The sequence below is a fragment of the Typopeltis vanoorti genome, chromosome 14, assembly GCF_054136105.1.
Source record: "Typopeltis vanoorti isolate ZY-2024b chromosome 14, IOZ_Tvanoo_1.0, whole genome shotgun sequence".
Classification (NCBI taxonomy): Eukaryota; Metazoa; Arthropoda; class Arachnida; order Uropygi; family Thelyphonidae; genus Typopeltis; species Typopeltis vanoorti.
The window spans coordinates 27,481,175-27,497,862 of NC_143562.1; the positions used below are offsets into that span (position 1 = coordinate 27,481,175).

The 16,688-nt window shown below is 36.0% G+C and overlaps 1 protein-coding gene across 4 annotated transcripts in view; it reads left to right on the plus strand.

Moving 5' to 3' along the window:
* Positions 1 to 16,688, plus strand: part of LOC150099326 (katanin p60 ATPase-containing subunit A1-like) — a 142,805-nt gene that overhangs the window by 60,297 nt on the left and 65,820 nt on the right. For all 4 annotated transcript variants that reach the window (XM_090404507.1, XM_090404506.1, XM_090404508.1 and 1 more), the window contains one exon: positions 9,796 to 9,954. In XM_090404507.1, the coding sequence (XP_090260633.1) occupies positions 9,796 to 9,954 (159 nt within the window). The remainder of the gene's footprint in view (positions 1 to 9,795; positions 9,955 to 16,688) is intronic.

The following is a 16,688-nucleotide window of genomic DNA, read 5'->3' on the forward strand; positions in this document are numbered from 1 at the left end:
TAATAACTATCTAAATTACTAAAATATGACCTTTCTTTAGCAAATCCATGCTGTCCATCAAATGTGATACCATTGTTGGCAACCCAGTTTTGGATCCTGATTCTCACCAGGCTTTCTAACACTTTAACCACAACATCTGACACACAGATTGGCCTTTAATTTGATGCTTGAATTCTGTGTTACCTCTTTATGTAGCAGTACAGTCTTGCCTTCCATTCACTCCTTTGGAATTGACAACTGTGATATTCATATTAAACAAATATGTCAACTCCTGGCATTCCTTCAAAATACGCAGTGATATATAATCACGTCCCACAGCATTATTAACATCAAGTTTGCTCAATTCCCTATATACCTCTTCCTCACTCACAGTCGGTCTCTCTTCCACATCATCCACTGCTCTCACACTCTTCATGATGTCACATTCACAAGAATCAAAGACATTAATGAACTGCTCATTAAATATCTCAATTATATCCTCAGTAGCATTTGTCCTTATACCATTTTCTCCAGTCAATGTCATCCTACCATAATCATACTTTTTTTTTGTTGGCTACATTATCAAAAGAAAACTGCCTAGAATTTGTTTTAGCTAACTGCTACTTGTACCGAACTTTTGCTATCCTTATGAACTGAGTTACCCTCTTTGTCTGTTTTTTGTATTTATCATTAGTACAACTCCTCTTATGTTGCCTCTGTAATACTTTTTCTCTGTATTACATGCTTAATCTCTTCATTCATCCATTACACCACTACTTTATTTAAATACTTAATTTAAAATCTGACCTTTGTGATACATTTAGGCATTACTTCTACTAAATAATTCTAGAATATTGCCCAAGCAGCATTGATCTCTCCTCTACTCAACCCCTCAGTCTATGCTATAGCTGCAAGCTGTCTCCTGAGCCTCTCATAATCACCAGCCTTGTAGTTCCACATAATATAAATGGTTTAAATGGTATAAGCAAGAGATTAAGTCTTTTCCTCACAGAAGTCTTTGCATGGCTCGCAACCACCCAGATAATCACTTCATGATCAAATTCACTCTCAATCCTTGTGTGCCCTCTGTTGCATACTACCTGAGGTAGTTGTCCCTCAAAAAATCAAGAAACTCTTTTTTTTTAACTTCTGGTTGCTATCTCGTCATCTCAATCTATATTGCAAGAATTAATGATGATTTGTCCTTTTCCCATTTGCTTGAGTAACTTGCTTATACATTTCCTGGTCCTGGTCTACTCTCCATATTATCAGGTGTATAGCAACATCGAACAAAGTATTTCATTCTATTCACCTCTATCTTGCACCATACTACCTTCTATTGACATAATTCATTTTTTATCATCAATAGCACTCTATCTCTTTTTTTACCCTTTCTATCTTCACGAAATACATCATACCTTTCCATCTCTATTTCCTGTCAGGATGTCATCCTCATCCAACCAAGTACTTAAATTTACTCAGTCAGTGCAGCCATTTCATTTCCCTTGTTTCTGATACTTCCAGGATTTGTATACAAACATAACAGCTCATTCCTGGATCTGTAACAAGTTTCATTGATACCACTTATTGGATGTGACTTCATACTTTCCTTGAGCAGTTTCTTTTTCTCCTTTCTCATCCCAGAACCTTCTTCAAATCCAACTGTTTTCCCTACATCCCAGATTCCTTTTTTGTCTTCACATCCATTCACATCCTCTTGGTGCATCACCCCTTACTCACAAAGTGTTGTCCTGTCCACCCTGAGTCTCTCTGTTTCCCTGTTTGTCTTGCACACTTATTCTGTCATTCTCTACACTCATGCTACCCAGTAATTCATTCATAAGCACCACTTCAATCTCTCCTTCCTTACTCTCATGTTCTTTCACATTGCTTCTTACTTGCTCATATTCATTCTCTGCACACATTACTCTCCCTTTCAGGCCATCTCTCCAAATGACTATCACCAAAACCTTCAAATGCAATCCATCACTCTTATACAGTCCAATTTTTTGTTCAAACTCATTCCTTCAAACATTATTTTTATTGACCTGATAACTGTCAAAATAATGCTCAAAATAATTTGGAGAATATTCATGAGATGCTTAAGGGTCAAAGCTGTATAATTGAGAGGAGACCTCCACATCGCCTTTAAAGGAATGCTGCCCGACCAGGAATGAGAACTGACTAGGTCTTCTGACCTAATGTTCAATCCTCACCTTCTTGTGGTGCACCCTGTTAGATATCTACCTGCATACTGAGCGAACGAGGATGGGCTGGCAATTTGGGATTTAGCTGACAAATTGTATTCTTATTGGCTTAAACCAAAATATAAAAATGATGGTACAACATGGCAGAATTTCATGCTGGCTGGGATGTTGCCTGTTAAACAAGGTCCCCATTGTTTTTGCCAGGGAACCAGGACAAACAGCTAAAAGTCAGCTACTGGAACAAATCCTGAAAGACACCCCAACTTGTCACCAGAGCTCAAGATCAGTGCTATCAACATAAGAATGAAACAAAAAAGGACAAAATCTGGTGAGATTTTTCTGAGCAATAAATACAAAATGTTATATTCAGGGAATGATAATCAGGGAAAAGAAGGTACAGGTATAGTATTCAACACTAAATACGAGGCTAGTCTTTTCGAATGGCAGTCGATATCAAGTAGAGTGATGTGGGCAAATAACAGAACGGGGAATTGGACAATGAGACTTATTTGTGCCTATGATCCCACAGAAGGTTCTACTAAGGTAGAAGTGAAGAAATTTTTTGAGGCTTTAGAGAAAGCAACTGACACAATGAAAAAGGAAAAGTTGATCCTTTTGGGGATCTAAATAGCAGAGTAAGAAATGATTGTCAGGCATACAAAAATATTTTGGGAAAATTTGGAGAAAAGAGCAAAGCTAATAATAATGGCAAATACCTGTTGGATTTCTGCTCAGGACATGGACTGGTTATTACTAACACAATGTTCCAACATAAAAATGAGCACAAATTTACATGGAGAGAAGAGGCAAGGAATGAGAAAAGTCTCATTGATTATTTTATTGTTGATAGGGATTTTTTTTTCCCACCGGTGCAGGACACTAGAGTGTACAGAGGATTTGAAATTGGAAGTGATCACCATTTAGTCTTGAGCAGGATAAAATTGAATTTCTTATTGAAAAGAAGAACATGTAAGAAAATTTTAAAGCGAATAAATGTTGAGCTGCTCTCTGATGTAAACTTAGACTAAAATACACAAACATTATTCACGAAAAAATGAAAGAGTTTGAGAACAGGAGCCAAACCTTGGAGAGTCAGTGGCAAATCCTGAAGAAAACATTTATTGATTCAACCAGAGAGGCATGTGGTGAGGTCAGAGCCGTCGCCAGATTACATCGTGTCCTGAGGCAAACAATTAAATATCGCCCCTGATGGATAATAAGATAAAAATATAAGAAAATCTCCAATTGCTATTTTGTTTTTATTTCTCTTGTAATAAAAACAAAATAGCAATTGGAGATTTTCTTATATTTTTATCTTATTATCCATCAGGGGCGATATTTAATTGTTTGCCTCAGGACACAATGTAATCTGGCGACGGCTCTGACCTCAAATGCAAAATGCAAAACGATTACATAATAATATTAATTAAATATTTTCTCTATGGGGATATCACACAATAAAATGCTTTATAAGCTCTTCTTTAAAATTATAAGCTATGTCCGCCTCTATTGATATAGTTGCTAGACAACCAATCTTTCTTGGGTCATTATTGTTCACAAATAACTTTTAATCTGTTTAAGCTTGGAAAAACTTCTCTCCGCACTTGCTATGCTAATAGGAATCATTGTCATTGCGACGGTGCCTACCGCAATATGGCTGAACGAGTGTCCTTATTAAGCCGCTGATGTCTATCCCTCAATCTACTTCATCAGCTTAGCTCCATTATCCAACCCTAGTGGCTTCTATTTATGTAAGAGTTCCATGTGGTATCCTGTCAAATGCCATTATAAAGTCTTGCAGTATCATTGCGTAGTCATTTCCTTTATCCAGTTTATCTGTCACTTTATTATAAAAAAGTAAGTAAATTATTGTGGCATTACCTACCTTTCACAAAACCATGCTACTCTCATACAGTATTTCATTCCTATCCATCCATTCCTGAATTTTGTCCCTACAAACTTCTCCAACACTTTGACCACCACTCTGTAGACGCTGATCAATTGATAATTTGGAATAGTCTTGGAGCCTCCTTTATGCACATTGATACAGAGGTTGAAATGTTGAGTGTTATTTTCATAATTATAAGGAAAGTAATTACTCCAACATATGTGTTTTTGTCTCCATAAATTCTTCACAATGAATCTTTGCATCTCTAGTTCATCTACATCTATTTACACATCAACTTCTGTCACATCTATTACTGGAATATCTTTTTTTTTTTTCTTTTTTTTTTTTTTTGCATATGGGGGAAATACAAGAATTATTGAGCAAAACTATATACAGGCTGACAGTTAAGTTTACCAGTCGATGGCACTGTCTGGAAGTAAACAGAAATTCCTGAGTCCAGGAAAGAAATGCATGGGGCAGTGATATGATGCATAGTCTGCACAGTACCACACATGCAAAAGGGTGACCGAAATTCCTCATAGATAATCAGTGGGCACGGCAGCCTTATCAAATCCTAAATCTGTTTAGCTGACTCCAGAGGTATTATCAAGGTAGATTGAATCCTGGCAGTTTGATAGCTGGATCTGTGATCAGGTACTTGTTTCTAGTTTATTCCAGAGCCTTCTTTACCAGTTCTAGGGACTATCATCTGGTAATTCCACAAGCCATATGGGAGATCTAGAAGCAAGGCAGTGTGCTGGAGGTGGAGAGATATCTTGATGAATAGGAAGATACATGCTATTTCTGATCTTCTTTATATCTTTGATGATGGCTTCTTCTCCTCTGAAGCATGGAGCAGTGATACTGGAAAGAACAGGTAACCATGGGAGAGGAGTAGATCATAAAGTACCAGAGATGGTTCTCATTATTATGTTAAGCTGTTTGTCTACAAGAGTCGTGTGGTGACTTCAGATCCAGAGCCAGGGCTGCTGTTCTAAGAGTGAAGGCATTACAATCCCAAGTTGTGCCTGTCAACTTATTTATGACATTGTTCCTTGCAGATATCTTTAACTTAGTTTTTTCTAAATGTTTTTGGTAAGTTAGACTATGGTCAAGTGTGACACCAAGGTAACAAGTGTTACTTTTATGGAAGTTTATTTTAGTTTTCTATGAGCCTCGTGGTTATTTAGGCAGAAAACAGAGACAGTTTTGCTGGGATTAGGAGATAGTCCCCAGCATTCAAAGCAATGTTGTAGTGAGCTCAGATCTTTGCTCATTGTTTCCTTGAGGCCTTGAAAGATACTGTCTTGGGTGGCAATATCTATGTCATTAGCATAGATAAACTTTTAACTAGCTGTTGGAGGGGTATTGCTGGTGTACAGGTTGAATAAAGTTGGGACGAGGACAGATCCTTGTGGCAATCCATCCAGTAAGATAAATGTTGTACTTTTTTGTGAATTCAGATGGACCTTTATTTTCCTATTGGAGACCATTTCTTCTAGTAATTTTTTGGCAGTTGATTACTTTCGCTGCTTTATACAGAAAACCTTTCTTCCATACAGTATCATAAGCTGATGTTAGGTCTATGAAGGCCGTACCTGTTTTTAAACCCTTTTAGTATCCAGTTTTTATACAGGTTGTGAGAACTAGGACCTGAATGCGGCAGCTTCTAAATCCAGCCTATTCACTGGATAAGATGGTTTCTATTTTTGGAGAAATTCTAGAGAGGATAATTCTTTTAAAAAGTTTGTAAGGATTGCCAAGTAATGCTGTACATCAGTAGTTATTAAGATCATCAGTTGACTTATTAGGTTTTGGCAGGGCTATTATCTTTGATTCATGCCAAAGTTTTGAGAGCAGCCATTCATAATTTATTATTGTGGAGAAGAAATTAGATAGCCAGGATTTTGCTCTTGGACCGAGGCGAGTAAGAAAGTCTGGAGGGATGCCATCAATGCCTGGAGCTTTACCTGCTTTTTGAGTTTGAGTGCTGCATCAATTTCATCAATAGTTAATGGATTGGAGTTTACTGTAGATGTAGGACATGATAAGAAAACCTTTTTATAAAGATGATGGATCTCTTTTTTGGTGCTTGTGGGAATTTTGGGTTTAGCTTTCTGTGCTAAAATTTTTGCAATACTGTTAGGATTTACTTTTCCTTTAGTCCTGTTTGGAGTGTTGGTGCCTCCCAGTTGACAGAGCAGTGACCAAGCCTTGTGATTTGATCTGGTAAAGTTGAGGTTGTTCATTTCTTCATGCCAGCAACCTCCTGCTATTATCCAAGGACCTTAAGATGGCAGATGCAGTGTCTGTATAGTTCTATTGCTCATACTCTGTCAAAAGAATACTACTTTCAGTTGACCAGCAAGGTGTGTAGATTTTTCTTGCCAGATGCTATGAGAAGTTTAGTGAATCCTTTAAGTTATCAACTGTAGGTGGAATTATGCTGATGTTGTTTTCAATGAATATCAGCATAATTACACCTACAATATCTTTACCTAGATAATATAATTTTGCAAAGTAATCACTTAATTATTCAACTCTTTCATCTGCCTCAGTGTCACATCTCTATCATCAGCATTCATCTGACTAAAGCAGATGAAAATTATTCTGCTGTAGTCATTCTTTCATTTACTTGGCACATGCCAAAGATCTCTTTGCGATTACCTTTTGGCTTGTGCAACTGATTTGCTATTATACCCTGATTTTTCCTTCTGGTAAGGAAGAAATTATGTGTGTGTCTTTGAATTCCCTTTATAGGTGATAATTCTTAGAGGTGAGGAAAGAGTTGAGAGAATCCAAAGGTAGTCAACCAAAATGATGTCAGGTGTGTGGAATTATGTTGTACTGCAGGAAGTGGATGAGGTTAGAGATTTTTGGGAGTGATGGTTGACGGTAGACTGAAGTTTAGAGGGCATATTGCTAATGTTGCAAAGGCTACACATTGTAGTGCTGCTATAATAAGAAGTACTCTAACATGTAGGGATAAGGAAGTGGTTGTGCCACATAAAGCACTATTTATTTATTTATTTGTATGGAGTTTTCCTCCCTTTTTCTCCCTCGTTCCTATTGGGGCGAGTTGAGCCCCCTCATGGGGTGTTAAGTATTTATGGCTGTAGATCCATGTGTGTTCATGGGGCCGGTTTGCTTGCTTGCGGGATGAAAAACGCCAGATAAACTGGCGGAAAAAACTCTACTCTCACGCCCAAGACCGGCTAACTTGGCTATGGCTGAGGAAGATCCTCAAAAATTCCTCACATCTTCAATGGGAATTGAACCTGGGACACTCCTTCCCCAGTCATATGGTTGCGAAGCGCACAGCCACTAGGCTAACCGCATGGACACATAAAAGCACTGATCAGACCAACTTGGATTATTGTGCTCAGATCTGGTTACCTGATTTTTAGTGTGATGTGGAGACATTGGAGAGGGTCCAGAGGTGAGTGACTAATACAATATTGGGATTTTGGAATACTGGCTATGGAGAGAGTTTGAAGAGATGTGGATTGCAGAGTTTGGTGGATAGGAGGAAGAGAGGTGATATGATAGAGGCATTTAAGTTAGTGAGAGGATTTTATCAGATTAATCCAGAGGGGATTATAAACAGAGTAGAAGGTGAGAGGAGAGGAACGAGAGGTCATTCCTGGGAGTTATATAAAAGTGTGCTGAAGAAGGGTGTGAGGAGTAGATTTTTGGAGAATTGTCAGTGAATGGAATGCATTACCAGTTAATGCAAGTTAATGTTGTTAATGCAAGGAGTGTTAAGGACTTTAAGATTCTATATGATAAATATGTTGTCAGTTGAATGAACCTCCCACGATGAGTCTGTCAACTCCATGGAGGTTAATAATAAAATAGAGACATTACTGGAAAACTAAACACCAAAAATTCTCTGGGACTTTAGAATAAACTGATCAGCATTTGGAACACAATAGACCCGACATCACAATTATTGAACATTGATAGGTTTGGATTATCGATATCGCAGTACCCAGTGATGATAACATTAACAACAAAGAACTGGAAAAAATTACTAAATATTGAGATCTGGCAATCGAAGTTGGCTAGCTATAGTTTAAACACACTAAAGTTGTCCCAATAGTTATTGGTGCACTTGGTGCAATTTCAAAGATCCAACTATTTACAGCAATTAAACATCAACAAAGCAACCCCATATGATCTACAAAAAACAGCATTACTTGGAACAGTCCATATTTTATGACGCTACCTGACAGACTATTCTTAGATTCTTGGGTAAAATCTGAATTGTTCTGTATCACAAGTCAAATCGTTGTTTAAATGATATCTGGTTTTGACTGTGTATCAATTATGTCAGGCAGCACATTCCACTGACTAACCACTCTCCATGCAAAGAACCTACTCCTTATTCTCCTACCCACACCCTCCCTATATAACTTCCAGGCATGTCCCTTTGTTCTATCCCCTTCCCCCATTCTGCAAAAAATTTCTTCCCCATTAACCAGGTAACAACCCTTTACCAACTTAGATGTCTCAATGATATCCCCCTCTCTTCCACAAGGCTTTGCAAGCTGCATTCCTTCAATCTATCCTCATATCGCACATCCCAAAGACATATCCTCATCACCATGAAAACCACAGGACTAAATCTGTGCATGATAATCCATATGTGGTCTGATTAAGGCCTTATACAAGGGAACTAGAACCTCTTTATTTCTGCAAGTTAAGTCCTCTGCATCATTGCCATAATCTGATGTGATATCTTCAAAACTTGTGCGATGTGACCTCTGACCTTCAGATCCTTGTCCACTGCCACTCCATGGTCTCTTATATCCTCAACCTCTTCAAAAATTTCCCCACCAAGTGTATAGTTGGCATCCCGTTATTGCCTAACAAATTTCAGAACCTTACACTTGGCAACATTTAATTAACATACTGTTGCCTATTCATACAATCTATTAAAGTCCTCCTGTATAAGGCTACAGCATCTGCTTGATTCCTCATCACTTTCCCCAATTTTGCATCAGCTACAAATAGTTGTATATCACTAGTTAAACCCATTCCAGTATCATTAATATACAAATTAAATAACAATGGTCCCAAAACTAACCCCTGCAGCACACTACTAGTGACTTTTTTTCTCTCCTGAGATAGTGCCCTTCCCCATATATAACTTGATAAAAGATAAATATTACCAAGTGAGTTTGTTTAAAAACTTAAGGAATATCAGTCATCAAGTTCCAGCATCATAGTATTATTTAACTAACTTATATGGCACAACCATATTCCCCCTCTTCCTCCTACTCATGAGGCTTTGCAATTTACCTTCTTTCTTTATATTCTTTATAAAGTCTTTATATTCCAAATTTATATTCCCTCTGTCTTTATATTCTAAAGACCACTGACCACCTTTGTGAATCTCTTCCGGACCCTTTCTAACATATCCTCATCACCATGAAAACCTGTTAACCAAATCTGTGTACAGTAATCCATATGAGGCATTATCAAGGCCTTATACATGGAATCGTAATATTTCTGCATGTCAGGATCCTCTGCATCATTGCCATTTGATGTGACAACTTCACAATTTGTGTAACATGCAGTGTTAGAAAGTTGCAATATTAGTACTTTAGGTGTTTGATTCTGTTTGTTTATGGTTTATTTATGTATTTTATTTATTTATTTACCATGAAAACCTGGTAACCAAATCTGTGTACAGTAATCCATATTTCTTTTGCAAAGGGGGTGCTTATGTTTGGTCCACCAGGCACAGGAAAAACAATGCTTGCAAAAGCTGTAGCAACTGAATGCAAGACAACTTTTTTTAATGTTTCCTCTTCTACCTTGACCTGCAAATATAGAGGAGAATCAGAAAAACTAGTACGCTTGCTTTTTGAGATGGTAAGTTTTGCTTATACATTATTCACAATATTAATTCAGTATTTGTATGTTATAATTCATAAGGTAGATGAACTGGAATATAGAATAAGCAAAATGAAATGGGATAGAATGGGACTAAGTGAAATGAAAAAAAAAACCCAGAAGAAAGCATGATTCTAAAATCTGGTAATGTGCTTTACTGCAAGAAAGGACTGGCTGGCTGAGTGGTTAGCATATCCACTCTCCAGCCAAAAGGCTGCGGGTTCGAATCCCGCTGTGGGCACGGATGTTTGTGATTGTCCGTGGAAATACCAGTGCTGGTGATCGACAGTAGATGTCATTGGTGTAGTTGCGGTCAGTTGTGGATGAGTCGTTGAGACAGAAGTGTAGAGCAGGTGCCCTCCCTCGATGAGTCGTTGAGACAGAAGTGTAGAGCAGGTGCCCTCCCTCGATGAGTCGTTGGACTCCCTGGAGGTGTCGTGTAATAATAATAATAATGATGTTAAGCAGAGAGGAATAAGTTTCCATATAAACAACAACAACAAAAAAGAATAGCAAACAAGGTTACTAAATTTGTTTGCTGTGGCTCTTGAGGCAATTTTGGTTTTTATTGTGTTTATCATAAAAGACAAAAATTCATATGTGTATAATATTTTTCACAAATATATCAATACACATGAATAAAATGCAATACATATACTTTTTTTTTTACATAATATAAACAAATAGAAAAAAACAAAAAAAAATTTGTATTAACAGTAAAATACATCATGCATACAACATTTTGTTTTGAATATCCTGTTGATGCCTGCTATGCAAAACAAAATGTTGTATGCATGATGTATTTTACTGTTAATACAAATTTTTTTTTGTTTTTTTCTATTTGTTTATATTATGTAAAAAAAAAAGTATATGTATTGCATTTTATTCAGCATCACCCTTCTACAAGTAGCAATCAAACAGCCTAATAACGTGAGTGTAATTCTTCGTATCTGTATGTATTTTTAATAATTACAATTTTTAGAAAACATTTTGTGGCTCATGAACATCTGAAAAATGTCCTATTTGTCTTTGGGGCTAGAAAACGCCGTTACTCCACATATCATATTATAGTGTAACATCAGAATATAAAAATATTAAAATAATACAAATATATGCACTAACCAGCAGTTAGTGAATAATGCAGAAGAATTCTATGACACAGTGTCCGGTACAATGCAGAAAATCCTACAGCCTACACAATAGTGTTGGAGACTTTGATGCATGACTGAGAAAAAGTAAATGAACTTGAAAAGGTCTATAGGAAAAAATGGCATAGGAGAACAAAATGAAAGAGGAAATATAATATTAAACTTTATCACGAGGAACTAGTTGAATGCTATGAACACATTTTACAAAAAAAGACTAAACTGACAATGAACATGGATTAGTCCAAATGGATTGACAAACAAAAAGTGAAAAAGATTATATTTTATCATCTCATTTAAGAATATTTAAAGATATTTCAGTCAATCAAGTGATCACAGAATAGTTGGAGAGAAAATAATTTTCTCTCTAAAATAAAAAAAAATAAAAACACTTTTGCTCTCTCTCTCTCTCTTTCTCTCTCTCAATCATGTGACTTTTAAGTCCATTTTCAATCCTATCCCATTGCACCATCACAGACAGTTTCACATGAATTCTCTATTCCATCCACCACTTCAATTTCATGACCTGACCCACACTTTTGATCCCCACTTTCATAGCATTTTTGGCACACCTTCCCACCACTGTTACTTTCAAACCAAAGTCCATTTGGCTTTGGTAATGCATACATCTCACAGATATTGTGCTGTACAAGGTCCCTTCGGTTGAATTCTTTAAACAATGATGTCATGAATGCTACTGTTTTGCATAGCATCAGTTCTATATGCTATGCTGCACAACTTACCATGCTGAAAGATGAGATTAACTATATTTAAAATAAAATAACTTAAATCTAATTAACACCACAATTATAATTCCAACACAATTTTTAACTAATATTGCTGTGTTTTCTAAACTAAACAACTTTTCATTTGGAGCTCTCCAAACACAGGCCTACTACCGTACGGTATCTGATGGCCAATAAAATATTGGACGGAGTGAGAAAAAAACTGAATGCAGAATGGAGAGAGCCATGCTAAACATCAGACTGCAAGACAAAATAAGGAATGAAGATATACGAAAAGAAACAAAAGTGTTGGATATAGGGAAAGAGATTTTAAAATTAAAATGGAGATAGACAGGACAGGTGATCAAAATTTAAAGCTTTGTTTTTTACTAAAATAAAGAACCAAAGGCTTTATTTTTTGCCTATACTTAAAGCTCATTGTAGCTGTAAACAAACAACTTACCATCCTTTAAAAACAACATCCTTTAAAAAGTAACTTAAAACCTCTGAATCCATGACTCTTGCACTGTCCTGAAATTGTAGTTTGCTTTCTGGTTTTTTGGGAGCATTATTTCTCCAAATGCTTGTTCTCTTGCATTTTAATACTATGGTGGGCTAAAGTCTAGATAATTTGGAAATTCTGTGATAGAAACCAAATAATTTTTTTAAGCCACTTCAGGATTTCATTAAGTATGGTGGTAACTTCATGCTGGACAATGAAAATTGTTTTCTACTTAGACTTTCAGAAACATCCATGGCATAGTGGGATTTGAATCCACAGTCTGTTTGCTGGAGAGTGGATGCACCATACAATCTGCAGATTAGTGTATAGTATATCCATTGACCTACAGAGAAAAACTAGTGTTCTAGCTTATTACTTTCCCACGTCTTGTGTTGATGACTGGATTTTTTTATTTTTTATGTGAATGCCACCCACCAAAGGTTTGTACTTATAGTACATTAGTATTGTGAGTTATTTAAAGATGTGATATTCTAAGCCATACTCTAGCGGTCAAACATGAAACTTTACCTCCAGAAAAGCAGGGTGGTGGTAGTGGTGGTCTCCCACAAAGTGATGAAATTCATGTACTACCTAATGACATCCCACAAACATTCCTGTCTACAGTAGAATTCAGACCCACAACCTATTGAGTGGAAAACCACTTAGCCAACCAGGTCAGTAGATAAATGTCTTCCCATCATTATAAGTAGGGTATGTTCAGTGGCTCCTTTGATTTGCCAGAAAGGGATCAGAAGAATGTTGACTAATATGGAATCAAAAAGGCTACTACTCCAAGTGGCATATTCTTAATTGCTCTGACTATGCCTCACAGTCCTGTAAACCAATTGACAATCTGTAAGATAAATAACATTATTTGTCTTATATTCTTTTGTCACACTTTGTGAGATCATCACTATCCTGCTTTTGTGGAAGCCTGAGGTGGCTTGGAGAAAGTTTTGCATTTGGTCAAAACAGAGTTTCTGGAGTATCTAGCCATTATCCCCTAAAAAGGCCATTGTGAGTGGGATTCACATAAAAAAAAATGTTAAATTCCAACAGGGAAATTAATCTTTATCATAATTTTTTGTGCTGTGGCTTTCACTTCCCTTTGTAAAATAAAGGAAAAATCCATTAATCCTTTAAGTAGTAAGCTGAAAATACATAACTCCCCACAGAGTGAATTTTTGAGCTCTTGTCATAATTTTTTATGTGATTAAATAAACCTGCAGTTTCAAAAGTAGTTGAAATTGATCCAGATACATAATTTTACCAAAAACTAGTGTTGCTAGTAATGGGTGGGTTGACTAGTAATTTTTATTTTTACATGTACCATCAACATAAAAATAAAAATAAATAAATAAATAAAAAATCAATTCCTGAAATGTGTGTTCTTCCATTTCTTTATATTAGATTTGTCTTTTATCTCAGTATTATTATTATTATTATTATTATTATTATTATTATAATAAGGCTGTGGAACTCATTATTACACCTCCAAATCAAAAAAATTAGAATAATCAAAGAAAATGTGCTGATTGATTTGCAATTCTAATTTATTGCATAGAAAATAATTATTACCAAATATGAATTAGCATAATCTAAACTATGTACTTTATAGATTATATAACCATGTAAACACATAAAAAATTTAATATAAATGATAAGAAACTGTTATTTGAAAACATTCACAAAATTAGAATAAATTTTAACATGGTTCAAAATATTAGAATATTCCAAATTTTTCCAATTGGTTTTGAGGAGAGCATAGAAATAGCATATATTTCAGTAGCTGTGGGACTGACTCATGTGTAAGGAATCATTTGCACATGGATTTCAGTTAATCATTTGCTAAACATGAGTCAAACACAAGACACATTGGAAGCTAAGAGGTTTTGTATGGTGTCTCTACACAAAGAAGGCCAAACTCAACAGTTTATAGCTAAGGAATTGAAATGTTCTCAAGCAAGCATGAGTAGAGTATTGAGACAGTATTCTAATACTAGATTATTTGATTATTCTAATAACTGGAGTTTTCAAGATAATTACTGCAATAGCAATTGAAAGGTAATAACTACATCGAGAGATGAGAGGAGATTGAAGAATATCGTGAAGGAAATCCACTTCAGAAGTGTAAGGTATTTTCATAGGATATGGAAAGAACTAGATATGAATGTGTCTAAATCTATGACATTGAGACAACGCCATAAATTGGGTTTTAAATCACATGTGCCTAAGATGAAGCTTATGACTTCCAAGCAAAAGGCAGCTAGAGTATAATGGTGTAAGCACAGACTGTTGTGGGGTCAAGAGGACTGGAAAAAGGTACTTTTTAGCAATGAAAGTATGTTTTGTGTGTCCCATGGTCATCAGAGGATACGTGTTTGGCATCTTAAGCAAGAAGCATTTGATAAAGATTTCATGAAATATTCAGTGAAATCTGCACTGAATTTGCACTGTCATGGCATGGGCTTGTATGACTGCAGAGGGTCAAGGTAGGCTGTGTATTGTGTATGAAAGAGTCAATTCCAAAGTGTACCAAGAAATTCTTGAGCACTTTATGTTAACTGTATTGGAAGATTTATGTGATGGTGGTTTCCTTTTTCAGCTAGATTCAGCTTCTTGTCACACTTCCAAGACCACTACTAGATGGCTCAAAGAAAGGTAAATCAATTTAATTCCTTGATTGGCAAATTCACCAGATTTAAACCCCCATTGAGAATATGTGGGGAATTATGAAGAAAGGTCTTCAAGAAGTTGCTCCCCCCCCCCCCCCCAAGAGACAAAAATTAACTTGTTGCTAGTCTGCAGATCATATGGTCATTTTTGATTAAAAAAAAAAAGACCGTGAACTGCTAGTAAATAATATGCCCAACAGTTTATGAACAGTCAATAAAAGTTCAGGGTGATGTAACAAACTACTGATTATCATCTTGTTTCCCTTTGATTCTAATTTTTGTGCATTTATTTTTGCATTATTCTAATATTTTTGAACCACCTAACAGTTATTCTAATTATGTGAATGTTTTCAAATAACAAGTTTTCTTATAATTTATATTACCTTTGTGTTTACAGGATTATATAATCTACAAACTACGTAGATTTAGATGATTCTAATTCATATTTGGTAATAATTATTTTCTATGCAATAAATTGGAATTGCAAATCATTCAACACATTTTCTTTGATTATTGTAATTTTTTGATTTGGAGGTCTATAACCTAATAAGGCTGTGGACTGAATGATATATGACTGAGTGTTTTATGGGAACATGCCATGGAGCTGACATCTGCTTTGACCTACTTGCTTAATATGAGTCTTATATTAGGCTGAGTTCCAAAGGAGTGGAAGGAAGGCAAGATTGTACCACTTCATAAGAGAAGTGACAAGACTTAGCTTCAAATTATAACTCAATCTGTGTATCAGGTGTTGTGGTTAAAGTGTTGGAGAAGTTAGTAAGGATCAAGATCCAGAATTGAGTTGATAACATTGATATGTTCTTTGATGGACAGCATGGATTAGGAAGATCCTGTTTTAGTAATCTGCTTACTTACGAGGTTGGTCTGAAAAGTTCTTGGTCTAACAATGAAAAAACAAATTTATAATTTTAAAATTATTTTTATTTTTCAACATAATCTCCCTTAAGACTAATATATTTATTCCAGCGATTCTCCAGTGCCATTATCCCATCCCTGTAGTGGTTCTCAGTAAGATCTGCAAAATACCCCTCTACAGCTGTGATCACCCCTTGATTCGAAGAAAAATGCTGACCAGCGAGGAAGAGTTTTAGTTTTCGGAAAAGATAGAAGTCAGAGGGAGCCAAATCTGGGGAATAGGGTGGATGTTCCAACAATTCATAGTGCAGATCCCTTAATTTTCCCATTGCCAAAACACTTTTGTGGGCAGATGGTGCATTGTCCTGATGAAAGATAATTTTTTTTCTTCTGCAAACCTGGTCTTTCTCGTAAATTTTTTTGTCAAGTCTGGTTAAAAGATCGGAATAATATTCCCTGATGATTAATAAACTTTTTAAGATGATTAATAAACAAAATGCCTTTAGCATCACAAAACACCTTTGTCATGACCTTTCCTGCTGATGGAACCAAATTTGTCTTCTTTGGCGCTGAACAACCGGCTTCTGTCCAATTTTTTGACTACTGTTTGGATTCTGATGTGTAATGGTGAATCCAAGTCTCATTTATAATAATAAATCGACGCACAAAATCAGTTTTGTTCTTGTTAAAATGCTCCAAGCACTGTTCAGAGATTTTCATGTGAGTGCGTTTTTGATCAGCTGTGAGCAAGCTCGGCACCCATCTTGCACAAAGCTTTTTCATATGCAAT